General features: G+C 49.1%; 1 protein-coding gene across 3 annotated transcripts in view; it reads left to right on the top strand.

Moving 5' to 3' along the window:
- Nucleotides 1-25,920, top strand: part of DOCK11 (dedicator of cytokinesis 11) — a 48,321-nt gene that overhangs the window by 17,638 nt on the left and 4,763 nt on the right. For all 3 annotated transcript variants that reach the window (XM_081336350.1, XM_081336352.1, XM_081336351.1), the window contains 33 exons: nt 506-598; nt 831-954; nt 1,156-1,277; nt 1,810-1,893; nt 2,522-2,611; nt 2,769-2,887; nt 3,689-3,758; nt 3,833-3,958; nt 4,166-4,237; nt 4,339-4,485; nt 4,728-4,811; nt 4,900-5,011; nt 6,241-6,419; nt 8,164-8,280; nt 8,989-9,064; nt 9,352-9,464; nt 9,928-10,039; nt 10,126-10,192; nt 10,940-10,987; nt 11,412-11,554; nt 11,737-11,852; nt 12,397-12,534; nt 13,339-13,521; nt 14,932-15,045; nt 15,243-15,458; nt 15,545-15,602; nt 17,778-17,884; nt 18,979-19,101; nt 19,722-19,835; nt 21,915-22,061; nt 22,646-22,856; nt 23,948-24,138; nt 24,918-25,018. In XM_081336350.1, the coding sequence (XP_081192476.1) occupies nt 506-598; nt 831-954; nt 1,156-1,277; nt 1,810-1,893; nt 2,522-2,611; nt 2,769-2,887; nt 3,689-3,758; nt 3,833-3,958; nt 4,166-4,237; nt 4,339-4,485; nt 4,728-4,811; nt 4,900-5,011; nt 6,241-6,419; nt 8,164-8,280; nt 8,989-9,064; nt 9,352-9,464; nt 9,928-10,039; nt 10,126-10,192; nt 10,940-10,987; nt 11,412-11,554; nt 11,737-11,852; nt 12,397-12,534; nt 13,339-13,521; nt 14,932-15,045; nt 15,243-15,458; nt 15,545-15,602; nt 17,778-17,884; nt 18,979-19,101; nt 19,722-19,835; nt 21,915-22,061; nt 22,646-22,856; nt 23,948-24,138; nt 24,918-25,018 (3,917 nt within the window). The remainder of the gene's footprint in view (nt 1-505; nt 599-830; nt 955-1,155; nt 1,278-1,809; nt 1,894-2,521; nt 2,612-2,768; nt 2,888-3,688; nt 3,759-3,832; nt 3,959-4,165; nt 4,238-4,338; nt 4,486-4,727; nt 4,812-4,899; nt 5,012-6,240; nt 6,420-8,163; nt 8,281-8,988; nt 9,065-9,351; nt 9,465-9,927; nt 10,040-10,125; nt 10,193-10,939; nt 10,988-11,411; nt 11,555-11,736; nt 11,853-12,396; nt 12,535-13,338; nt 13,522-14,931; nt 15,046-15,242; nt 15,459-15,544; nt 15,603-17,777; nt 17,885-18,978; nt 19,102-19,721; nt 19,836-21,914; nt 22,062-22,645; nt 22,857-23,947; nt 24,139-24,917; nt 25,019-25,920) is intronic.

The raw sequence follows: 25,920 nt of genomic DNA on the forward strand, positions 1-25,920 counted from the left end.
TCTGGAGATGTTTCCATCTCCAAAACTTCCCTGTCCTTTATGTTCCAAACTCTGGGCCAGATGAATGATCTCCTTCCCCTTGGGAGGTTCTGTCCACCTGCCAGCTGATTGGTGGGCTTACTGCATTTTGCAAGTGCTTGGCACAGAGGGGGCTTAGATCTGGGCCAAGAGGCCCAATTGGGCCTCCGTTCCATATGAACGAAGACAGAAGGTCCATCAGCTTGTCCAGAATTCCCACTAGAGGGAGCCAGTTGACCAGGTTGGAACCCTTCAATCTTGGGCTCCTAAACCTGGCCAGCCGGGAATCAGGAGATCTGTTCCACCCTCATCTGAATCCTGGCAGTGGGATTCGGTGTGATAACATCTCCCCTTCTAATTCCGATGAGGCTGAACTGAGCAGGGTTGCAGGGGAAGTGAGGGAAGGACCTTTGATGGTCCAAGGAGATAATCGCGCCTTCTTAGTCTTCTTCCTCTCAACCTCACTGTGATCTTGTTCATCCTGCAGTGCTTCTACGGCAAACCCGGAGGGCCACTGTTCACCTCGCACGCCTACGCCTGTGTCTTGCACCACAATCAGAGCCCCGACTTTTACGATGAGGTGAGAAAAGAATAACCAGCCGCTCCATTAGAGAGAAGATAGATTATTTTCTGTTTACGGAACTCAAGTTTGCTTAGGATCCTCCTTTTAATGTTTTCAAACTTGGCAACTTTAAGATGGGTGGATTTCTATTCCCAGAATTCCCCAGCCAGACAAAACAAAATACTGATCATCTTTTTAAAGAAATGAAATCATGCGAGAATTCAGCCTCCCTTTTCCTCCTCTTGCACAGATCAAAATCCAGCTTCCGATCCAGCTCCACCAGAAGCATCACTTGCTGTTCACCTTCTATCACATCAGCTGCGAAATTAACACAAAGGGGACAGCGAAGAAACAGGACGCCGTGGAGACCACAGGTATCCCAACCCCCTCCTTCCCCCGGTTCTGGACTTGCCCGACTGCCCAGGTTCCTAAATGAACAGCACAGGCTGGGAATTGTCCTCTGGGGTCCTAGCTGAAGGTCCTTGCAGAACCAGCTGGGATTGCAGGATCTGATCCGCAGGTGCCACTTGAACCTTTTGCCGCTCTGCAGACCAGTCTCTCTTCTGTCCCCACAGTCGGCTTTGCCTGGCTTCCTTTGCTGAAAGATGGGCTGATTGTCACCTCTGAGCAGCAGCTCCCAGTCTCAGCCAACCTGCCCGCTGGCTACCTGGGCGCCGGAGATACCGAGGCACGAAAGGTAAGGCTGCTGTGAGATGGATTCGTCATAAGAAGGACAACCCACATGTGGTTTTGGATACGCCATTTTTCACCCTTCAAGCCGAGCACATCCACAGAGGTTTCACCCAACCAGGCAGGTACCCCTGGTTTCTTAGCCAGTTCCAAGCCCCTGTGCCATTGGCGCATTGCCAAGGAGTACAACTTATCCCCCCTGTTGCAAATGCCCAGGCTGCCAAGCATTTGTCCCAGTTCCTGGAAAACTGTGTTCGTGTAAGCAAGATGTGCTCTGCAAACCCCACAAACAACTGGACAGCTTTGTTTGTGTTGTTCGGATGGCTTCTTGGCTGAAGAATTGGAGGAACTGGGATTTTGGTATACTTAGAAATACTTTTCTTTCCACATAAAACAGAAACATTTTCTCTCTCATGCGAGGGCCGATTAAATGGCTCTCTTCATCCCCAGATGGGCCAAACTGCCTGGTCAGGTACCCCAGACTAGTTTAGGCAAACCCCAAGCTTCAAAGATGTCTCTTTCTTCTTTTGGATCTCCAGCCAAATGCCGACCTCAAGTGGGTGGATGGAGCCAAGGCCCTCTTCAAGCTGAGGCTACACTTGGAGTCCACCATATATACCCAGGTATGTTACGGGTCCCCTCTCCCAAGTAGGTCCAACCTGGTGGGACCAAGAAGAAGGGCCTTGTCCGTGGCAGCTCCCTCCCTGTGGAACATCATCCCCATGGAGATAAGACCGGCTCCCACTTCAACGCTCTTTCAAAAGGCCCTGAAGATCTGGTTCTGCCAACAGGCCTGGAGACCCTAGAGTGGGATGGAGACCATCAAGTGGCTCCTTTGATTGTTGTCACTGTCTGTGTGTTTGTGTGTGTGTGTGTGTGTGTGATTGCTTTTCTATTGTTCTTGCATTGGACTTTTATTCTTGTAAGTCACCTGGAGTCATTGAGCATAATTTGGCGACCATGTACGTTTTCTTAAATAAAGGAACATGGAAGGAAGACCGGCCTTCACAGGGGCCCTTTTGCAACCCCATAGCAATAAGCCTTTCAAACAGGGCGGCCATGACCATCCCCACCCCACTCCCAACCACTCCTCAGGAAAACAAAACCCAGGTGAGGAGGGAGGTGTGTTGCCCGGCCTGAAGGAGAAGACACCCCCAAGCTAAGAATCTACCAGATTGCAGTGAGCTCAGGTGAGGCAGGAGTGGAAACGGCTCGCTCTGTTCTTAAGGTTTGGTTGTTCTGTCACGCCAGGATCGTCACCTGCATAAATTCTTCCACTATTGCCAGACGATTCAGGGGGGTGCCAAAGAAGTGCCAGGAGAACTTGTGAAGTATCTGAAGGTGAGCTGAGACTGGACGGTGGGTGGGGGAGGAGGAGGAGGAGGAGTGCAAATGCGGTCCCCTTCATGGAAACAAGGACCGAGCGAAGGCTCCAAGATCCCAAGACCACCTTCTTCTTTGCCCCTTCTTGAAGTCTAACCACGGATCTTGGTTTCAGTGTTTGCACGCCATGGAGATCCAGGTCATGATACAGTTTCTGCCTGTGATTCTTACGCAACTCTTCCGGGTCCTCACCAGCCACCCAGCAGAGGAAGAGGTGGCCGTCAACAGCACTATGTGAGTTTGGCCACAGACAATGGACCTGTTTCGGGTTGACTTCCTTTCTGCCTTGGGAATGTTCTCAGCACGCAGGCGACCTGATGCAGCCCAGTGGCACGACCGGGTCAGTTGCAGAAGCTCACCCGCCTGGTGAGCTCGGAAGAGCAGAATAACGGAGTTGGAAGGGGCTTGCAGGTCTTCTGGTCCAGCCCCCTGCTCAAGCAGGAGAGATTTTCAGACAGAAATTTATCCCAGGGCAATTCCAAAAGAGTTGCTCCCTGCGAAAAACCAAACACTGCTAGTCCTCGCCGTATGACCTCAGTTGGCACCAAAACCTCCGTCAGTAAGTGAGGTTGTGGTCAACAAGTCATCACGTGACCATGCCTGAGTTTACAGCCCTTTTTTGCCATTAAGCGAATCCAGCTTCCCTCCCTGATTTTGCTTGCTGGACATCAAGGTCACAAATGGTGACCGACCGACCAAGGGATGCTGCAACTGTCATAAATGCGGGCTGGTTGCTAAGCACATGATTGCAATCCCATGACCACGGGGATGCTGCCTCGGTCCTGAGAGCAAGGGTCCTCAGCCAATTTTTTCAGCCGTCGTAACTTTGTGTGACTCTGTCATGACCGGGCCAGAGGGCTGCCCTGGAGTGAAACGACTCAAGATGGGCAGGAGGACACTGAGCATTGTTCTACGTCTGCCGAGACAGCCGGGCCTTGATAGGAAAGCGAGTTGTGATCGTGGAGATGGGGCTACTCTTCCGTGTAACAGCGAGATGTGCTCTCCTCTGATCTTCTTTTCCACCCCTTCCTGCAGGGTTCTTCTCTACATCGTATCCAGATGCCACGAGGGGAGTCTTGACCACTATTTGCGGACATTCGTCAAGGTGAGTTGGAGAAAAGACTCCGTTCTAGGCCATAGGCTCTGTCCAGGGCGTCCAACATCTCTTCTCCCCCACAGTACTGCTTTCAGCCCGAGAAGCCCGGCCAGCCCCAGGCTAAAATGACGCACGAAATCTTGGCAGCAGCCATATCAACAATTCTCAAGCAGTCTGCAGATTTCTTGGCCATCAATAAGATGCTGAAGGTGAGACCAAAGATGGAAAGGGAAGCCCTTCAAGGCCACCTCTCTCCCTTGCAAAGTTTGAAGCCCATCAGGCCAAGGGTATGGAGGAAGGCTACACACTGCTCGTTTGGTGGCCTCACGCACATCGTGGCTTCTCCTGCATTGTGGGAACAGGTGGGGACCTGACCTGGCTGGAACACCTCTCTTTTCTCTTCCTCTGGCTTCCAGTATTCGTGGTTTTTCTTTGAAATTCTGGTGAAGTCGATGGCTCTTTATCTTCTGGATGAAAACAAGATTAAGGTAAGGGCAGAAGCACACCTTAGGCGACTTTCATGGCAAGCCACATGGGTCTTGTGTGAATGCAAGGAGCTTGGGCCGGACTTCACACCTTGCCCCTTCAGCTTCCCAGGCCACAGCGGTTCCCGGAGTCCTACGGTCATGCGCTGCATTCTTTGCTGCTCTCCATTATTCCACATGTGAACATTCGTTACAGCGAAATCCCAGAAGAGTCGAGAAATGTCAACTTCTCCTTGGCCAACTTCTTGAAGGTGGTGTAGTCTTCCTCTCCTTCCTTCCCCATCTTTAGTTTAAAAGCAAAAGAGAGGGCCAAATGTTTCTTCCCCTTGGACTGACTCAGCCTGCCGACATTGAGAACCGCTTCTAGGATTGAAACTCTGTCGATGGGAGCCCCCAAATACCCAAGGGTTACCCCATCAATAGCATTCATACCCACTGAATGCACCTTCAGTCAAGGTGAAGCAGGAGGTTCACCTTTTATCCCCTTCCACAGCGATGTTTGACCTTCATGGACCGAGGATTTATCTTCAACTTGATCAACGATTACGTTTCTGGGTTCAGCCCCAAAGACCCGAAGGTAAAATACTCAGCTTCCCAGAGCCATTGCAGAGGATAGAAAGCAGAGGCCGCCTGTATAATCCTATTTTTTTTTCTCTTCTCTACAGCTCTTGGTGGAATATAAGTTTGAGTTTCTGCAGACCATCTGTAACCATGAGCACTATATTCCGCTGAATTTACCAATGAATTTTGCCAAGCCAAAGTTTCAGCGAACGCAAGGTCTGTGAAATGCTGTGCGATTCACACTCCCAGTAGGCCGTGGCTAACAACAGATTATTCCTCTGCCTGTTTCTTAAGCCAGTATTGGCCTGGGAGCTCAGACAGGGAATCTCCATTTTAAAACTTCCTGAGAAATTCAGCAAAGCTGCAAATAAAATTTGCAGGGTTAAGTAACAGCAGGTATTTTGATAGTTAGGAGTTGGCTTCGCTAAAAACGGAACTGGCACCATTGTGGTGAGAAATCAGTTAACTTGGGAGATAATACCTACTTTAAAAAGCACTTTTAAAAATGTCTTTCCTGTTTGCCCCCCAGTCAGAGCAAAGGGATAAAATATACACACCCACAGAGTGGAGCACATTCACTGCCATGGACAGAAACAGAAAGTTTTAGCTCTGAAGATAAAATGAGAAAACTCTGGGCCTCTTCAAATATTCATAAATGTGCCTCTTCTGGTGCCCATCAGTTGTTTCCATTACTTGTGCCCTCCTAACGTAATCCAACTAATTTAATTCTATTCTTTTCTGTTTCCTGTTTTCTGGGCCCCTTCATCTCTGCAAGGTTTGCTAGATGGAGGGTAGAAATAAAGGCTGGAAAATGTTTTCTGCCAGATCAAATGCTCTTAAGATAAGCCAGGATTTGGGCTCAGGAAATGTTCATCCAACCGCTTCTTATAAGGCTTCCTTATTTGCTCCCTCGCATTCAGCACCCAGGGTCCCGATCTGAATTTGCCTCTGAGACCAGCAGAGGCTAGCAATTGTTTCATCAGAAAAGGCAGACAGAGTTGGAACAGCCAACCGAGACACCTGCAAACCTTCTCTTTGTAAAAATGTCTGCGTTGACATTAAAAGATCTCAATCTGTTTATGCAGCTACAGTTTCGCATTTCCAGAAGCAGAAATTTAGTCTCAGCAGTAAATTTTAGTTGACCGTCTTGAATGGTTGCTATAAATAATCCGGGCTATGATGCTAGGAGTTCTGCTTTATTTCAGTATCTTCAGATTCCTCCCCCCCCCCCGCAGATCTCCCCCCAGCTCTTCCCCGTCTCTTTCATTTCCCTGGACCCCCAGCCTCCAACTCCAGCTTAGCAGGACCAAACGGTTCAGCCGGTGGGGTGGGCCCGTTCTTCGGCATCCCCTTCTCTTCAGTGAACCTGCGGGAGACTCCAAGACTTCGTCACCGGAGTCACTGTGGTAATGTCAGAATAGTCCTGTCCAACCTTTTCCCCACAGACATCAACCTGGAGTACAGTCTAAGCGATGAGTATTGCCGCCACCACTTCTTGGTGGGAGTGCTCCTGCGAGAGACCGCCGCCGCGCTAAAGGACAACTCTGACGCCCGATACGTGGCCATCAGCATCTTGAAAAGCCTCCTCATCAAGCACGCCTTTGACAACAGATACCAGCATAAGGTAGAAGGGCTTGAGGCAGCCTTGACTTGGTTCATAGACTGCGTGACTGCTCTGGGTTTGCTTGCTGGATAGCTCACATCACACACTGAGCCAAAACTAAACAGACGGCGTGGTGGGTTAGCTCACCTGGACCCAACTGCCGTGGCCACAGATGTGGGTTTGGTTCAAAATGAGGTGCAAACTGCCTCTCAACCAATTGTCAGAAGTCATAGGATGTACATTGATTGACTTTGCTCTGCCAGGAGTGGTTAATGCCGTGGAATCGCTGACTGTGGCTGATGAGAGGGCCAAAATAAGCGGGATCTTGCATGCTCTGGACCTTCTTTCTGCTGGCTGGTTGCTTAGCCAACATCTGGCCTTCCTCTCGGTCAGCTGCAGCATCCTCTTCATCTGATTCTTTCATGTGTTCTGGGATCCCTTTTCATGACTACCAGAGTTGGGAGCCAGCCAAGACAAAGCGGCTGCTGGCCAGGCTGCCTCCCTTGAGGCTCCGCGGGCCTTTCTGCAGTTCTGCACGTATCCAACTCGTCATTCGGCTGGAGCTGAACTTCTGGGAACTTCTCTGCCCCCCTCCTCCCTCTGCCCACGTTCCAGAGCCTGGCTCTCCCCTGCTTGGCCTTTGAAGGGGCTCCTGCTTCCACTGTCCGAGAGCTGGCGAGGTGCCAAGCAGGGCTGGAGCTTTGAAAACTGTGGCTCGCTCTTCTCTCTTTTGAGGCGTGCTCTTCTGTACCGTGCGCTTTTTTCCTTTGTGCTATTTTTGCAGCTATTGGCTGTGCCAACCCAGAAGGGGTTTGATGCCTTAAGTAAAGAATAAAGGAGGCTACTCTGAAGCTCTGCCCTCAGCTGCAAAGAGACAGCTGGGGAGGGGTCTCTCTGTCTGTCTCCTCCCAAGCAAGTTAGGGCTGTTGTGAGGATAGAGGCTTGGAGTTTGCAAGTAACCCTGATCTTCTGGAATGACTCGCTTGATTGCAGCATAAATTTCTAAAAATATTGGAATGGAAGACAAAGGCATCTTCCCCTGGTTTTCAGTTGGGACACAGACTACACAGGCAGTAGCTACCATTTCTGCTTTAAAAATGGTGACAGGATACATCTTTGCATCTGGCCACTGCGATGTTAGAGCTGCAGTGAAGGAGTGGGGGGCTGAGAGGCCCAGGACCCCAGCCTGGGAAGTCCACCTTCCCAAGTGGTGGAGGTGGGGAATCCTTGAATCCCTGCAGGAAAGACGAGCTAGGAATCTAACAAATAACAAGAACAACTGTGTGCAGATTTGCGTGGAGGGCTGGAGATAAAGGGACGTGGCAGGATCCATTCTGGGTGGGTCACCGAGTTTTTGTCTTCCGAGGTTTCAGACTCTGCTGGAGCCCCCATCCTCGGGAAACTTCTCTCCAGCAGAGCATGTGCTTTGGGCTGTTCTGTGTGTAGTATTTATGTGGTGCCTGGTTGTGTGTGGCTTTTTAGTTGTTGATTGGGGTGTTGATGGCTGTCTATGAAGTCATTGGCTGTTGTTTCCTTGTGCTGCCAAGCCCCCCCCCCCCCAAAGTACTTGTTAGGCTGGGGGTAAATCAGCACTCCTGTTGATTACGTCCTTCCGTGGCCAGAGTGAAGAATAACCCCCAAAGCTGATGCTTCTTCTGGCAGAAGAAAAGCACCAGATCTCTCCTTCTTTGCTTTCGGATCCAAAGCTTTCTTTTCATCTTACCACCTCCTATCTGGGGGTTCATTCACCCCTCCTCTCTTGCAGAACCAGCAAGCCAAAATAGCCCAGCTGTATTTACCGCTTGCCGGGATCCTTTTGGAAAACGTCCAGAGGTTGGCCAGCCCGGACAACCTGTACTTGTGCGCCCCAATGTCCACCTCTGTGAGTAATTTTGAAGCAGGAAGTTGCATCGTTCCAGATGTGGGACAGGCTCCCCAGTTCAGGCGTACAGAGTCTGCTGGGAGGGAAAAGGTTAGAAAAATGGTGAGCCTTGAAACATAAAGTTGGAGGGCGCCTGTGATGATATGTGGGGAAGAGCTTGGGGCACGGAGTCAAGAGGTGCAGCCAAGGGAACGGTCGGATGAGAGAGGACAGAGACCACAGATTTCTACTAGGCGGGGCAGGGGGCTCGGAAGGAACCGTCTCTCTCGGATGGTGAAGGAGACAAGGAGTCCTTCTGTGCTTTCAGGTTTGCAAGGTTCTGTCAAGGTAGCCTCACAATAAAACAGAATTGGTTGATCAAGTTGTGATTCCTATCTTGTTTACCCATGAGGCCAGTAGGACCAGAAAGGTCATCTGGTCTAGTCCGGGGGTCTCCAAACTTGGCATCTTTTAAGGCTTGTGGACTTCAACTCCCAGAATTCTGAAGTCCACAAGTCTTAAGGTTGCCAGGCTTAGAGGTCCCTGATTCTAGTCCAATGTTTCCCAAGCTGAGAAACTTTAAGCTGGGTGGATTTTAACTCTTCCCAGCATCCAGAGGCAAACTGTTGCAAGATTTCCAGCTTGTCTCGTCTTCTAGCTATTCTCATGAGCTTGACTTTGAGCCAAGTTGCCCCCTTCCCTGAACCCTTTTCTTTGTCTTCTGAGCAGGCCTCGCGCGATGACTTCCTGACCAGCTTCACCTCCCCTTCCAACAGGTCGAGCCTCATTGTCGACAAAGACTCACGTAAGGAGTGCTGGGTTTGAACCCTTCCCCCACTCCCTAATCTTGGCCACGGGTTAGGGGTGAATAACAGAACGACAGAGTGGGACGAGACCTTAGTGGAAGAGTTTTGAGTCTGGAAGGAGACCTTGCTGGGATTCAGAGCTTGTGGATCTCAAGGCTGACCCCACTGACTAGCAGGGAATCCCATGGACAGCCCTATTGGGGCGATCCTCGTTCTGGGTCAAGTTGCAGCCAGGGACCCCCATTCTGGTGCAACTGGTTGCAAGCCCTCGGCTCTTTTCTTGCAGTTTCTGGCGCTGGCTTCCAGAATGGACTTTTTTTGAAAAGGGAAGACTCGCGAGGGTCCCTTGCTTCCGAAGGAACTGCTGGCTCCCCCGATCAGCCTTCCTCCACTGAAAATGTAAAGTTGCTCTTTCAGATTTCCAGAGAAGTTGGGGAACAGACTGCTTGGCTCCATAAGCTCTTGAGAGTCCTGTCATTCACCATGGGGCATTTTGTCAAAAACTGGCAGCAAATCCTGGTTTTCTGCAAAGACATGATAAAACATGGTTACACAACTACAGGATGCCATACATGGCCAGTTGCTGAGCACCCAACATGTGATCCTTTGACCACAGGGAGGGGGCAGCCATCAGAACTTCGGAATCGGGTCATAGGTATCTTTGGGAGGGTGGGGTCTGTCAGAATTTTGAACAATCTCTAAGTGATCAGTCATAAGTCGGACTGTGCTAGACTGGGGAAAGAACTGGCTGGCCATATTTAAAGATTAAGCTAATATCCTTATTTTCCTGGATTCCTCCCCTCCTTACCCTTCCCACCTCCTTTTCTTTTCTTTTTTTTTTGGCTCCTCTCGGTCAACGCAGATACGGAAAAGTTCCACGCGTAGCAGCCTTTCCCACTTTGGGCGGCTGGACCAGTACGAGATCCGCAGCCTCCTTGTCTGCTACCTTTACGTCGTCAAGATGCTGTCCGAAGGTCAGCCATCTCCCTTCCCATTTCCTGGGCTGGGGGAGCTGGAGGGATGACGGGAGGCGTCTTAAGCAGATTTCTTTCAATTGCAGACACCTTGTTGTCCTACTGGAACAAAATATCTCCCCAGGAGCTGATGAACGTCTTGGTTCTCCTAGAGTAAGTTTACATCCACCCTTTTTTAAGAGATTCAAGGGAGGAAGAAGGATCACGTGTTGAAACTTCTAGGAAGAAAAATTCACGATGGCCACATTTTGCCCATGGACAAGGCTTTCAACAGTTCACGGGCTGGTCACAGCCCAAAGGTTCTGAAAGATTCCAGATCTCAGTGTTCTTCAACCTTGACAACGTGAAGATGAGTGGACTTCAACTCTCAGAATTCCATAGCATAGCTGGCTGGGGAATTCTGGGAATTGAAGTCTACCCATTTTCAAGTTGCCAAGGTTGAGAAACACTGGACGATGTTTTTCTAGTACTGAAAAGCGAGTTCCTTGCAGGGAGGCAACTAGCAGGTGTCCCAATCTGCATTTTTCTTTCCTGGAAAAAGATCCGTGTGTCGGTCCCCCTGTAGAGGTAAAATAGCTTACAGAATACACTTTTCAAAAGGGGGGAAAGTGAAAACAGCTATGTCTTCCTGCACTGTTAAATGCACATTTTTCCAGAGCTGCTTTTGAGCTTCTTTATAAAAGAAGTCTCTTAAAAGTAGTCTCCTTTGTATCTTCTAATTTGGCACCTGTCAACATCTTTTGGCCTCACCTGTCATGGAAATCTGCCTGTGGCTTCACAACCACTTAGGTCACAATCCAAAGATACGACCCAGGGTGTCAGAGGAACCAGTGTGAGTGGTGCCACAGAAGCCACGCTGGATCCTAGCCTTGATTAATTTCTTTCTCTCTCCCGCTGCAGAGTCTGTCTATTCCACTTCCGATATGTGGGGAAAAGGAACATTGCCAGGTATTGTGGGGGGTGGGTGGAAGGGCTGTTCATTCGATGTATATACCATCTGGGTCCTGTGGACAGTGCAGGCCTATTTATGAAATTTATTTACTGCCCATCTGATGGTTCAGGTGACTCTTTAACAGCTTACCTCAAGGTAAAACAAACATTCAACAATTATAAACATAAAGATGGATTAAAATTACAAAAAGCAGAACAAAACCCCCAGGGTTTGGAGGGGAAAGGTGGGGCGCCTTCTCTGTTAGGGTACCAACCCCCTCCAGCCACAGCTTCTCCTTAGGGGCCCCAGGCCAGCCCAGAGAGGCTGTGCTGCCTGCCGCTGAGTTGCTGACCACGGCGGGTTCTGCAGTTGCCCCAGTGCAGTTTGGGGTGCGTTTGGACCCATGCGTGGAGGGCAGAGCTGCAAATCTCTCCACTGCAGGGTCCAGGACGGGTGGCTGTCCAAACATGCGAGCGTTGACCGGAAATCCCAGACGATGCCCGCCCTCCGCAGTCGGGCAAGCACCATGCAGGCCCGGCTTCAGCACCTGAGCAGCCTGGACAGCTCCTTCACCCTGAACCACAGTAGGTGGCCGGCAGAAGGTCAGGAGGCCCTGGGGACCTCCTGGGGGGTCGTCTTCTGCTCCTCAAGGCCGACCAAGCAAGGATGGCCTGCAGCTTTGCAGCCCCCGAAGGAGCTCTGCGCGGCCGTTCCTCACCAGGTAATCTGAGGGCGAGAAAGGTCAGTCTTTGCTTTCTGATCTCAGGTGCCAGCACGTCGGAGGCAGACATTGTCCACCAGGCCCTGCTGGAAGGCAACCTGGCCACAGAAGTGACCCTGACGGTGCTGGACACCATCGCCTTCTTCACCCAGTGCTTCAAGGTCCGTCTCGGCCCCTCGTCTTTCTGTTGAAGGTCCTCCCTTTAAGAGCTGAACTCGGACACTTCTGGGCTCTGGGTTGACTGAGCCTTCAGCTTTGACTTTTCCTCAGACCAACTTTTGTGATCCTCATTTGAATTTACTCTCCTACTCTTGAGGTCTTAGTTCCCATTTAGCAACTGCCTCATTTAACAACCATTTGCAGCTACTTTTGGTGATCAAAAAATAACTTTGCGACCAATCCTTGCATTTACAATGTTTGTCGGTCTGTAAAGGAAAGAAGAGCTGAAGTCAGACCATAAGCCCTATCAGGGTTTCACTGAGGGACTGTCTCACTTAACAATCAAGTTGCCAGTCCCAGGTGTGGTCACTAAACAAGAACTACCTGTCCCAAACATTCTGCAGTTGTTTGGGGCTGCTTTGATGGGGCCATTCCAGCTTGGCGATTTGCCCGGCATTAAAAAAAAAAAAACCCAGCAAATTCTCTGTATCTTGAGCCCCTTTGGGGATTTTGCACCCAAAGTCACCTGGACCCCCTTCTCCCTAGAATCAGCTTTCGAACAATGACGGGCATAACCCGCTGATGAAAAAGGTGTTTGATGTCCATCTGGCCTTCCTCAAAAACGGGCAGTCAGAGGCGGCCCTGAAGCACATCTTCGCCTCTCTGAGAGCTTTTATCAACAAGGTGAGCGAATTAGAGATGCGGAATAATTTGGAGTCCTTCACGGCTGCCCCATTCATCTTTCTGGTCTCTCGCTTCCCTTGCTGCTCGGATGAAAATAGATAACTTCCCCAATTCTAGGCAGTGATCCAAGAGGCATCTGCTTCCTCTTCATGGTCAGGTTTATTTATTTATTTTTTAAAAAATGTCCTGGATTTTTACCAAGCATGTTGGAGGGTAGGAAAAAAGGGCAAGAAGTCTCCAAGCCCCCCCACAAAGACGCTCTGTTCTGCTCTATTTACAGGGGTGGAAAAATTTCTGTTTGGGGCACGGCCTCATAATGTACTATTCAGTGTACTATGCAAAATACTAATTTCAGCCAAGCCGATTTTGCTTGAGCTCCTTTCGGTGCTTTCAGGGGGGGGGGAGGGAGGGTGTCCTTGTTCACAACGTCTGCCTTTTGTATGTCAGTTTAGTGAAGCCTGAAGCTCGTGAACAAAGGCCGTTCTACAGGTCCCAGGATAACGTTGCAGGATCCCGTCTAGGTCGGTCACTGTCGGACTGGAGCCCATCCACCGGGAACCTCTCTCCGGCAGAGTTCCCCCTGGGAATGGGCTCCAGCACGAATCCGAAAGCTCTGGTCCCGGTGACCGACCCAGATGGGATCCTGCAAGCCTGAAGCTTCTCGGGGTCTGCCGGCTCCCAGCCTCCTCCTGCACGATGGCAAGAAGGTGGCACTGGTGGAGGTTTGAAGGAGAGGCCCTTACCAGGTGGCACCCCCTCTTCCTCCTCCTCCTCCTCCTCCTCCTCCTCCTCTTTCTCCTCCAGTTCCCCGCCGCCTTCTTCAAGGGGAGGGTGAACATGTGCTCTGCCTTCTGCTACGAGGTCCTGAAGTGCTGCACGTCCAAGCTCAGCTCCACGCGGAGCGAGGCCTCTGCCCTCCTCTACCTCCTCATGAGGAACAACTTTGAGTTCACCAAGCGGAAGACCTTCTTAAGGACTCACCTCCAGGTCAGTGAAAGAGGAAGAAAACAAGCTGGCCTTGCGCAATCACCTTTGCTGGCTCTCTTGGCGGTTGTTTCTTCACAAGCTCCTTCCTCACTCTAAGAGGGTGAGGAAAGGGGCGCTTAGAAGTATCTCTCCCTTGCGCAGGGAAGGAAAGTGGGGGACGTGGTCTCTTATTACCTTAAAGATTTTATAAACATCACATCAGACCAGCCTGATGGATAGAGCAGGCTGTTTCAAGAGATGCCGGATGTGTTACCTCCACGGGGTAACGTGAGGAAGGTTGAAACAGTGAGGAAGAAGAAACGCAGGAGGACTCATTTCTTTCTTGATCGCTGCATTGTCTGTATTTCACTTCGATCCCCTGCTTGACCCCAGAAGCTGTAGGTCAGCCTTACCTGGCGGACCAGACAGGACACGTGAGCAGATGAGCTAATTCTACCTTCTTCTACGGCTAAGGAACAGACCTCCTCCTGTCTCCTATACACCCTGAGAAAGTAGGGAGGGTCCCTTCTGAGTCTCTCCCCCACCCGCTCAGCAGCCGTGGGCCAGGCTGTCTCTCTTATCTGACCATTCTCTTCTAGGCGGCCAAAGTCTCCCAAAGTCATTCTCACATGCCGTTTCAGTGCAGGACAAGACTCCAGGGCTGAAGCTGGTCCTCTGAACTCAGTTTGCAGCCTTTTTAAAAGCTGAAAAGCAGGCCCGTGATCTCCGCCCCCCACTTTTGGTGGGAAAACACACCAGAATCCACAGTACCTTTTGAAATAAGCAAGAGGGGAAATTGGACAATTTGTTCTGTGTTCCTGTGGTGTCTCTATGATCTCACCAAAACTGCATCCTCTGGAGAAATGTGGCTCCTTTTTTGAAAACATCTTCCATGATGTCCTAGATCTGAGAATTCATCCCGATGTTTCTCCAGAGTTGAGGGCTGTGTTAGTTGCCATGTTTCATGCCTTCCTTGGTTGACACATTTGTGATTTGTGGGAAACTGGTGGCTTGGATCACCAAGGAAATGTCGTGGGTCCATGGGAATTTCCATCTCTTGTCTGGGAACAAATTTAACTGCCAGTTTTCACTAAGCCAGTGTTTGGGGGATGTTTACTAAATGCAAGTTCAGCCCAGAACAGCGACTCACGCAGAGATATTCACAAATAAGTGAGACTCCTTTGAGACAAAAGAATGATTCTTCCCTGTGGAATCAAAACCCAGTCAGATCATCGGATTTCCATTGGAGGCTGTTCGTAGCGTGATGCAATTAGCAGACAAGTCGTAGTGGACGAATATTTAGGTTCCCAGGAAGTTTGATATCCGAAGTCGTTACTGTAGGGGTCAAGTGGGACTCTTTGGAGTTCCAGAATCCAGCTAGTCAGCTTGTCACTTCCCTAACTTTGAAAAATGTCTCTGTTTCTCTGCTAGATCATTATTGCGGTGAGCCAGCAGATAGCCGATGTGGCGCTGGGTGGCAGCTCACGCTTCCAGGAATCGCTCTCAATTATCAATAACTTCGCCAACAGTGACCGGCCGGTGAAGGTGGGCTTAGTTTAGTGGAGGAAGATTTCACATGGGGGGAGGAGAGAAGCCCACCCAACCAGGGCTCGTGGGGAAGAGTCCCCAGGCCTCCTCTTCACCCAGTTGTCCCTCCTCTGGGCTTCAGCTGCTGGAGGAACCTCCTGGTGAAGGGAGATGGGAGATGGGTCCCTTTCAAGGGCTGTCCTCTTCTGTGACAGGCGACCACGTTCCCTTCCGAAGTCAAAGATCTGACCAAGAGGATCCGCACGGTGCTAATGGCCACTGCGCAGATGAAAGAACATGAGAAGGATCCTGAAATGCTGGTTGACCTGCACTTCAGCTTGGCCAAGTCTTACGCCAGCACTCCGGAGCTGCGGAAGACCTGGCTGGACAGCATGGCCAAGATCCACGTCAAAAATGGGGACTTCTCGGAGGTAATGAACTTGGCCAGCGCCAGGCGCTTTGACCCCATCCGGGAAGTGCTGAGGGCCTCGCGCTCACCTTTGCTCTCGTCCCACAGGCAGCCATGTGCCACGTTCACGTCGCAGCCTTGGTGGCAGAGTTTCTTCACAGAAAAAGTGAGTGTTTGATTTGGGGAAGGCCCGGGGGTGGGGAGGGGCAGGGAACTCATTTTGAAAGCCTTCCTTCCTGTTCTGCAAAGCTTCTCTGATGGGAAATGTCTCGTTTTCGCCCCTGAAAGCAGAGATGGTGCCTTGCTGGCCTGGTGCAACAACCCTTCAGGCCTTCCTAAGGGCTCTGGGTAGCTGTCCAGAAAAGTCGGTCCGTTTCTGTGCTTCTGGCGCTCTTGGCAGCCCCGAGCAGGGGCACAGATGGTCCTTGACTCACAACGACTACTGAGGCCAAAATTGTAACCAGACGGTTGTTAAGCAAAAACAACCTTTCTTGCCACAGTCGTTGTGAATCGCCGCAGTTGTTAAGTTAGTAAAATGGTTGTTAAGTGAATCTGGTTTCCCCACTGACTTTGTTTGTCGGAAGGTTGCTAAAGAGGACACTGAAACCATCTTAAGTACACGCCAGTTGCCAAGCAGCCAAGTTTTGATCACATGGCCACGGGATGCTGCTAAGTGTGTGAAAAACATTCATAAGCCCTTTTTTCGGTGTTGTTGTAACTTTGAAGGACCACTAAAGAAATGGTGGTACGTTTGAAGAAAACCTTTATATGGAAAACCTGGTGAAAGCTCAACCTCAACCACAAAAGCCAAGTCAAGGCTGTCATAAAATGCCCTCCCCCGCCTAGCAGGACTCCCAAGAACTTTCTCCCCAGATGAACCAGGAAGCAGAGGCTGGACAAGTCCCTTCCCGGACTCTCTAGCTCTCAGCCTGGGAAGAATTGTTGACGCCCGCATTGTCAGGGATTCTGCTGATTGGCATTTTTGTGTTGAGTTGACAAGTATTCCTCCGCAGGGGGGGTTTTCCCCCAAATAAACTTGTTGGGGGACTTGGAAGCAGCAACTTAGGCAGAGGGTTTAGGAAATAATTTAACTGCATCCATTAATTTATCTGCAAAGAGCAGCATGAAAGCAGAAGAAAACCAGCAGTCTTTTCCTGGCAAAAGTTCTTCAGAAGTTCTTCAACAACCAGAATTCCCAGTCCATATGGTCACTGGATGAATGGGAATACTGGGAGTTACAGTTCTGATACATTTGTGGGGTGTGTGTGTGTGTGTGTGTGAGGCAGGTTAAGCCTTATGGACAGAAGAAGGAGCAAGAGAAACCAGTGAAATGTGAACTTGCTACAAGATTTATGAGGCTATTCCAGTTGCTTGCTTAGGACTTCTGTTTTGGAGTGGTGTTTACATCTTTTGCATCTTTTAGTTTTTTAAAACCAAGAAGTGGAATTTGTTGGTATCAGCTGACCTGGCCAAACTTGTTATGTATTTGAACTAAAAAAGGAACTAAATCCTGCTGTGGTTTGTGGCTGGTTGCTGTGCTGAGTTAAGATGGACTTCCAAGGGTAGTTTAATTGGACAGCAAATTTTTGATGGCAGATAAAAATGCTTCAACCCACTCTTAGAAAGTCAGAGCCTGGCTTCATTTCAACAGAGCTTACTTTTGTTCAGAGAAACCCAGATTTTCACCCTCTGATCATCTGGGTTTTATGCATTAATTTGCCTGCCTGCCTGCCTTCCTACAAGCTTTCCGATAAGCTGAAATCTGATTGCATCAAATCATTGGGTTGTATCCGGTCATTAGCCAGGGATTCTTGAACATCAGGTTATTTTCTCAGGAAGTGGGGATCCTGAATTGGGGTGTCAATCTGAGGCAAGACTGGCTGTTTATCAGCTGGAGATAATCTCCGTGGAAGTTCAGCAGATGGAGATGAATTTTACGCTCAGGTTGATGTTCTCCTCCTTCCTTCTCCTTTCCACCTTTTCTGCTTCTACAGACACTTGTCCTCTTTTCCACCTCAAAAATATAAGCATGCTACAGTTTCCACAAAAGGGGAACCTACTTGCTGAAATTCAAAAGGCAGAGTTGCTCAGCCAAAGCTTAGCCCGCCCCTCTAGTCTCCAAAACCCTAGGCTGATGCCTACTTCTTGTTTTAGGTCCTATTTTCCATTCTAATAAGGATTAGAACTCAGTTTTGGAATGTAAAATCCTTGCTGTCCCAAGGAATAAGGTGACAGACATGAAGGGGTCCAACCTGTCAGGAATTAAAAATGAAAGCTTGTAACCGTTTCAACCTCCCACTGATCTCCAAGGCCTTCTCTCTTTCTTGCCTCCTGTCTGTAGAGTTATTTCCTACCGGATGTTCATCTTTCAGGAAAATTACACCCAACATTGACGAAGAAGGTGCGATGAAGGAAGATGCTGGGATGATGGATGTCCATTACACTGAGGTAAGGGAAGCTCCTGAAGGGCCAGATGTCTGAAGCATGACCCTTGGAGAGTGGAATTCTACCAAACCATGTCAGGACAAGACAGGCTCTGAAAATGGAAAGCTACTTTTTGATTTCCTTTGAGACAGGAAATATCAACTGTTTTTTTAAACTGGCATTTGCTTGAGTTCTTCTGCATCTCTCCAGACTCATTATTCAAGCCAAGGCCTCACTTCCTTGAGTGCTTTCCCATTGTGATAAGCTGCACTGAGCAGCTGGGAAAGCCCTGCACCAAGGTTTTAGTAGGTAAACAAATATGGTGAAAGGGCTCAGCCGGCCTAACCGGTTTTTCTTTTGCAAGCTCATGGATCGCCCAGCCAGGGCAGCCCAGCCCAGCTGCTTTTGTGGGTCCCAAGGCTGTTCAGGTGGTCCAAAGAGGAGATAAAAGGGCCAGGAGTCACTTTTGCAGATCCTGAAGGGGTGGGCTCTCCACTATCCCTCCCTCCCTCCCTCCCTTCCCAACACCTGCAACTGCTTCTCACATGTGCTCCTTCACTGTTTTGGGCAGCCTTCTTCCCCTTTGGCACCCACGATTGGGACTCTAGCCCTCAGAATTCCCAGCTACTGTAGCTAAAGGAGGCTGGGAATGCTGAGAGCTGTAGTCAGAGTGGCCCAGGGCAAGGTGTCAGATGGAGAAAGTTGGATTCTCTAAATCTTTGCAGTTTTGATCTCAGCTGCTGTAAAGAAAAGTAGACCGGATTTTGCAAGAGGCGTGAATATGACCTTAAGGGTGGGCCTGAAGATGAAGTTGGAGACAGAAAGAGAATCCTCTCTTTTGTTTGGTGTAACATGGGACAGAGAGAAACGGGGACAGACTTTCCAGAGTTTTTTATTCTCCGTCACTGCAACAAGGAACTTTCTGGACTGCCTGCCATGTCTCGTTCTTGTCTTGTCCCAGAAGTTACTCATGACTCAGATCACCAAAACATGTTTTGCTTGCAACCCACTTCAGCGGATCATCCGGGCTTAGAGTCTTCCGCTCTCTAGCCGGGTGCTTCAACCGCAAGACCCAACTGGCTCTCTCGTGATCCACTGTTTTCTCGTGCAACTCACAGGAGGTGCTGGTGGAGTTGTTGGAGCAGTGTGTCGACGGCTTGTGGAAAGCCGAGAGATACGAGGTCATCGCCGAGGTCGCCAAGATGATCATCCCGATCTACGAGAAACGGCGCGAGTTTGAGGTAGCCCATTGAAAGCTGGCCTGAGCATTTCTGCCCCACCCTGCAGGGAGAAAGAGGAAAACCTAATTAGCCAGTAGGAGAAAAGTGGTTGATCCAGAGACTGAAGCACAGCCCAGGGGCTTGGGGGCAGCCGGGGAGGGTCTTGTGGATTGACCCTTGGCCTCCAGCTCCCCCAAAGCATTCTGGCCTTCTTTATATTTTCAGAAACGGTCAGCCTTACGGTCAGCATTTTAAGGTAGACCAGGCTAGAAAACCCAAGTTATGCATGCTAACCCTACTTTTATAAGATTATAATAACAGAATTTTGCAGCCTGAATGTCCTCCCCCTCCTCCCTGTCTTAGGGCAGGTCTCAATAAAAGCGAATATTTTTAGTTCAGGATCAAAATGAGGGGTCCTTGGGGTGCTCTGAGTTTGCTTGTTTTCTTGCAGACTAGGTATTTGCATTACCTAGTTTGCATTACCCAAACTAGGTAACAACATCAGTGCTAGGGCAGGTCTGCTCCGAGACGCTTCCTCGGATTACAGTGCTGCTCTGGACTCAGCTTTCTTTTATCTGATTGTTGCCTTGCTCGCTGCTCTTCCTCCTGTTCCTCAAGATTACTCCCTCTGCCCATTACAGAAATTGACCCAGGTGTACCGAACTCTCCATGGGGCGTACAGTAAAATCCTGGAGGTGATGCAGAGCAAAAGGAGGCTTCTGGGCACCTACTTCCGAGTCGCGTTCTATGGACAGGTGAGCCCATGGATTGCTTGGATGATGGACACAGAGAGTGAATCCATCATGGGGTCCTGACCTTAAAGTAGCCTTTTTGTGTATCCTGGTTTCTTCTTCGATTCACTTCAGTTGGCATCCACTTCCTTGCCACCCTTACCAGGCACTGCTTTGTCTGCTGCTCCTCCAAGGGCGTTTTTGGCACCTCCAGTTTCTCCTTCCTCCCCCCCCCCAATGCTTTCAAGAATCCTTCCTCTGAAGCAGCTGTCTGGGATGTGTGGCTCAATCAGTTCCATTTTCTTTGTTGGGGGGACTGTCTAAAGCAGTGTTTTTCAAACATGGCAAGTTTAAGACATGTGAACTTCAATGCCCAAAATTCCTGCTGCCTGGAGAATTGTGGGAGCTGTAGTCCACAGGTCTTATAGTGGTCAATCCTGAAAAACACTGACATGAGGTTTTTCTTTTGGACACCTCTAGGAGAGGCTTTCCCAGACTTTGGAGAAGTTATCAAGTTTTGATCTTTTGAGGCCCCAAAGGACTCTCCAGATTCACCTCAAAACTCCACATTCTCAGCCTCCTTGGATGCTATTCACGTTTCATAATTATAAATGACATTGGACCAGATGTAATTCTTAGCATTAAATCCATTTCGCTTGAGGTTAGGACATTCCAATTCTTCAGTTTCCTGGCAATTTCTGTCTCTCTCTTAGTTCTCCAGCTGTTTCCCATCTTCTGAGACTGAGCAAGCAAGACAGACACAAATCTATGATTTTCTCGAGAAGCATCATTGATCGATGTTTTATTTTCAAGGGCCCTTTTCCCTTGAGGGTGTTTTGTGTTTTCTTGGTCTTAAAATACGGCCTGCATTTATTGTTATTACTATTTTTACTTTACTTCCCTTTATATTTATTTTATCCTTTCCTTCCCTTCCTCCTTCGCCTTCTTCCTTCTCTTTCCTTTCCCTGCAGGTTTTTAAGAAGAGATTGCGCAACCATCTGTCTAAAGTGGTACAGGGTTTCCTGCCTGGGCTAGAACCTCCTTCCATATTCTATATTTGACTTTATTTGTGTAACCAATGATTCATTTTTTACTGTTTCCTTTCTTTATGCCGGCCTTCCTCCTGAAGGAGTCCAGCGCAGTGCATGAAAGCAACATAAAACGATCTCCCATAAAATAAACGACTCGCCCACTCTCGAAAGAAGCCAGTAAAAGAGAAGGGACGTAGGCAGGGCAGCTGAGCACCAGGTTCAGGCCAGAGAGGCCTTGCGGGTCCGGCTGCGCGGAGAGCCCAGCAGAGCCAGAGCAGCCCCAGGGGGTGCCCGGCGGGTGGGAAGGGCGCCCAGGTCCCGGAAGCAGAATCGGACGACGGGACTCAAAGGCCGACACCTGGCTGTTGCTCCTTTATTAGAGTAGCACTGGCACTTAGACCTATGCAGGCAGTCCTTGACTTACAACAATTTAGTGACCGTTCAAAATTACAAGGGCATAGGAAAAAGTGACTTGTGGCTGTTTTCACACTTACGTCCATTGCAGCATCCCCCATGGTCATGTGGTCAGAACTCCGACGCTTGGCAGCTGGTTCATAGTTATGATTCGGTCAGGATCGAACTCCTGACAGTGGGCAGAGTTAGCCTGCAATATTCATTCTAACCACTGTGCCACCACAGCTCTTCCAATAATACCAAATAGAACTCCGGTCTATATCTGTTTTTCACTGTCTGTCTGTCTGTCTGCCTCCCTTCCTCATCCAGTACACACCTTATTCCATGGCTAGCTCAGGAATTCTGGGAGTTAAAACCCACAAGTCATAAGGGGGCCATCGTTTTCCACCTCTCTCTTACTCAGTTCTTGCTCTGACCTCTGCAAATTCAGCGTCTTTGGAGGCTAGCAAGAGAACCATGAGGACTATCAACCTGAACAAGAGAAAAGCCAATCTCTTGAACTGGGTTCCTTGTTCATCCCTTCTGATGTGTCCCTGTGGAAGTAATAATAATAATAAGTTGGAAGGGAACTTGGAGGTCATCTAGTCCAACCCCCTGCTCAGGCAGGAAACCCTATTCTCGTCCCCCCCTCCCAAATCCTTTCTAAAAATCATTGCAGGCTTTCTTTGAAGAAGAGGATGGGAAAGAATATATCTACAAGGAGCCCAAATTAACCGGCCTCTCGGAGATATCCTTCCGGCTGCTGAAACTCTACGGAGAGAAATTTGGAGCTGAAAGTGTCAAAATTATCCAGGATTCCAACAAGGTAATCTGAAAGGATGGCTCGGATTCTGGCAGAGTAGAACCGCATTACCAAGCGGCTTCCTGGACTTCCTTTTGCTGCGTATATTCGAAGAAAAGCTGGACAGTCATTGGCCTGGGAGGCTTTAATTAGGGCTCCTACCCCAAGCAAGGGGCTGGACTAGATGGCCTCAGGCGGCATTTCCAACTCAGGGCTTCTGAGTTCTGACTTATTCAGGTGAATGGCCAATTTTGGTGAGTCTCACCTAAGTGTTTGCTGGGTGAACTGGTTGACTTAGAGCAGTTTTGCCAAGGAAGACTTGACTTGCTCAAAGGACGCTGCTGAACATTGGGCTGGCTTTGGGGTGCCTGCCTGTGTTGAGTCAAAGAGACAAGTGAGGGAAATTTGGGGTGCCCCATACACCCCTCCTTGCTGCAGGGTCATGGTGGGGAACTTCCTTCCAGTTGTCATCATCTCAAGAGGTTCCCCAGTGGTCGTCATGGGCTTGGGATCCAGAAAGGTTGGTCTCTTGGCCAGAGATCCCTGAATATCCAACTAGGTTGATCTTCTTTTGGTTCCTTTCTGAACTTTCCATTTTCTTACTGCAGGTGAACCCCAAAGATCTAGATGCCAAGTACGCTCACATTCAGGTGACTTACCTGAAGCCGTTTTTTGACGAGAAGGAGCTTTCAGAGAGGAAGACGGAGTTTGAAAGGAACCACAACATCAACCAGTTTGTCTTCGAGACCCCGTACACCTTGTCTGGGAAGAAGCATGGAAATGTGGAGGAGCAGTGCAAGAGGCGGACCATCCTCACTAGTGAGTGTGTCTTGGTGCATAGGTGTATATGGGTTTTTTATGTTAAGTAATTCAGAGACTGATTGCGCCTCTCCCTAATTCTTTGTTTGAAAAATAAAGACTCCATCTAGTTATACAAATATGAAAATAGGCTTTGCAACTGCTGAAACTCAAAGGAAAGACCACCTACCATTGCTGAAATGGAGGCCAATAAATAAATGAATTATCTCAAGAGCAAACCACTCAGAACTAGGAGAAGACAATCTCTTCTTCAGAGGAGGTGGTCCTTATTTGATCTCAATGTCCCCTAAGCCAGAAATCCAGTAATTGATTATAGCCCGTCAAGTCAAGTTGTTACCTGACTACTAAGGTGGTACTACAGAGGTTTTCTCCAGGAACATCTGTCCCTAATCTGGTCTTCCAATGATGTATCCATTGGCAGTGCAATCTTCATCTCCTGATCATCCTCTGCTCTTTCCTTCCACCTTTTCCAGCATTGGAGTCTGTCCCACAGAGCTGGGCCTTCCTATAATGTCTCCCAAGGAGGACAATTATAGCCTGGTCATTTCTGCTCAAATGAGAACTCTGTCTTGATTTGCCCCCAAGTATTCTGACTACATGTGGGAAGAGGCACCCTAACCACTAACAGTTCTTCTTACAGACCTTTTGAACCATGACTGAGGTCAAGTCACAAACCTTTGTGTGAACGCCCAGGAAGCCCTCACACTGTTTCTCAAGGCTTCCATCATCTTGGACACTGGAGAGTGAGATGCCCCCAAATTAGGAGATTTAGCTGTCTTGCACAATCAGAGGGAGTCATCACTCAAAAAGTTGCCTAATCATGACCTCTGGGCATTTTATTCACTCTATAGAAAAGTTTGCATGGACTTTGAGTTTCCTTGTCAGCATTATTGTAAAGTTTGTGGTCTGTTGAGACATCTTTTCTTTCTTTGCCTCAAGATAGATGAGATTAAGTTAGAGCAAAGGGGCTGATTAGGTCTTCCCGGGCTGCCTTTCTCAGAAGCAGAGATTTATTTTTGAGCTAGAGCTTGCAGGTGGGGAACTGGTAATTCTCCTGCTCAGCGCTTCTGTGACTTGCTTCTTTCTCCTAGCTTGCAACTCTTTCCCGTATGTTAAGAAAAGAATCCCCGTCAGCAGCGAGCAGCAGGTCAGCCTGAAGCCGATTGACGTGGCCACGGATGAAATCAAAGGAAAGACCTCCGAATTGCAGCAGCTTTGTGCTTCGCCAGAGGTGGACATGATCCAGCTGCAGTTGAAACTGCAGGGGGCGGTTTCAGTGCAAGTAAGCATCTGGGCACATCTGCCCTGGAAGTCAATATTTTCCTGGCTGGAAATGGGGAGGGAAATTTGACAGCTTTTAGCTGGAAGGCTCCTTCTAGTTCTGCCCTCGGTGTCTTTCCACTGCAAACTACCAATAGTTTAAACATTGTTTGCTGAATAAGCCACAAAGGATTCACATGACAGATAAGCCATAAATCATGGGTTACAACCAGTTCCTTTACGTTTTTCATGGGCAAGAAGCCCACCCTATAATTTTCACTCCTCTAAAAGGCCTAGGATTCCTCCCCAGCTGTTCCATGAATCATAGCAGATCTGTTGAGGTGTCGCTGTTTGCCCCATGTGTATGTGTTCATGGATTTAATGCAAGGGGATTAGCTGAAGACCCCAAATCTCCTTGGGATGGACAGGAAGCTCCTAGAATTCCTTGGCTGCTTAAAATCAGGGGTACCAATTCCTGCCCTTTCAGGGTCGGGCCTAAAAAAGGCTAGATGTAGCCTTTCAAAGTTAAGCATTCTTCTCCCAGTCGCTTATCTTTAAGCTCTGGTGCTCCTCCAGTTCCTGGGGGTAGAAAGAGGAATCTTTGCTTCCTGCCCTTAGGGCTGCTGGATAAAGACACTGAGGGACACGGTTGCTTTGAAGATCACTGAGGCGTTCCTTGAAGCATCCCCAGCACTGCAGAGTACCTGGGTTTTGTGCTGTGGTCCAGCTTCTTCATTTGTCTCTTTCTCTTCGCCTGATCTCTCTGTCACTGTACCTCTGTTGTGGGGGACATGGCATTAGGTCAATGCTGGTCCCCTGGCATACGCCCGGGCATTCTTGGATGACAAGCTTCCCAGCAAATATCCCATGAAGAAGGTGACCGAACTCAAGGACATGTTCAGGTTGGTATCGTGGACTTTGGCACCTTTCTTGGGCGATGGAACTCCAGGTGGTCTCCCACCCAGGCACCGACCAAAACCAGACCAGCTGCACCGGAGATCCCTGAATTTCTGGGTACCGTTCAAAATGCTGGACTTTATCAATGAAGTCCTTCAAGGCCCTGGTTAGGTTACCTCAGGAACCATCCGCTCCAGGTTGAAGTCATCTCTCCTGCAGCTGGATTTGGGAAGGGTGCTTCTGAGCCCTGCCCCTAGAAGCAGCCCCTTCCCCAGGTAATAATGGCTGCTTCCCACTTCCTGTTAGCACTCACGGAAAGGTGGCGAAACATTCCTTATCATCGCCAGGCTTTATCATCTCTTGGTCTGAGGTTTATTGGCTGTCTTCCTTTGACGTCTTTTAACAGTGGGCTGTAGTTGATTATTTGTATAAGCCAGTTAGAATTTTATGATTGTTCCAGAACTATTTGTGATAAGGAAATTAACACAACTTCGCTACAGGAGCCCAACAGAGTTCACATTTTTCTCAAGTTCAGTATTGCTTCAAGTGTATCTCAGGACCTCTGGAGATCTCCCCAAGACCCTCTCACGGGGTCTACAAAATTGAAATTATTTGACAGATTTTGAAGAGACTTGCCAAATTTAAAAACCCTGTCTGTCTTCTCATTATTTTTTATTTGTTAAAAATACAGGGTTTTTTTCCACAAAACCTATTTTATGTTAATATCTAATGGCGTTCATGGGACGCAGTGGCTCAGTGGGTTAGGACGCTGAGCTTGTCGATTAGAAGGTCGGCAGTTTGGCGGGTCGAATTCCGAGTGCCGCGTAGCAGAGTGAGCGCCTGTTACTCGTCCCAGCTTCTGCCAACCTAGCAGTTCGAAAGAACGTAAAAATGCAAGTAGAAAAAT

The sequence above is a fragment of the Vipera berus genome, assembly GCF_964194415.1.
Source record: "Vipera berus genome assembly, chromosome: 11".
Lineage (NCBI taxonomy): Eukaryota > Metazoa > Chordata > Lepidosauria > Squamata > Viperidae > Vipera > Vipera berus.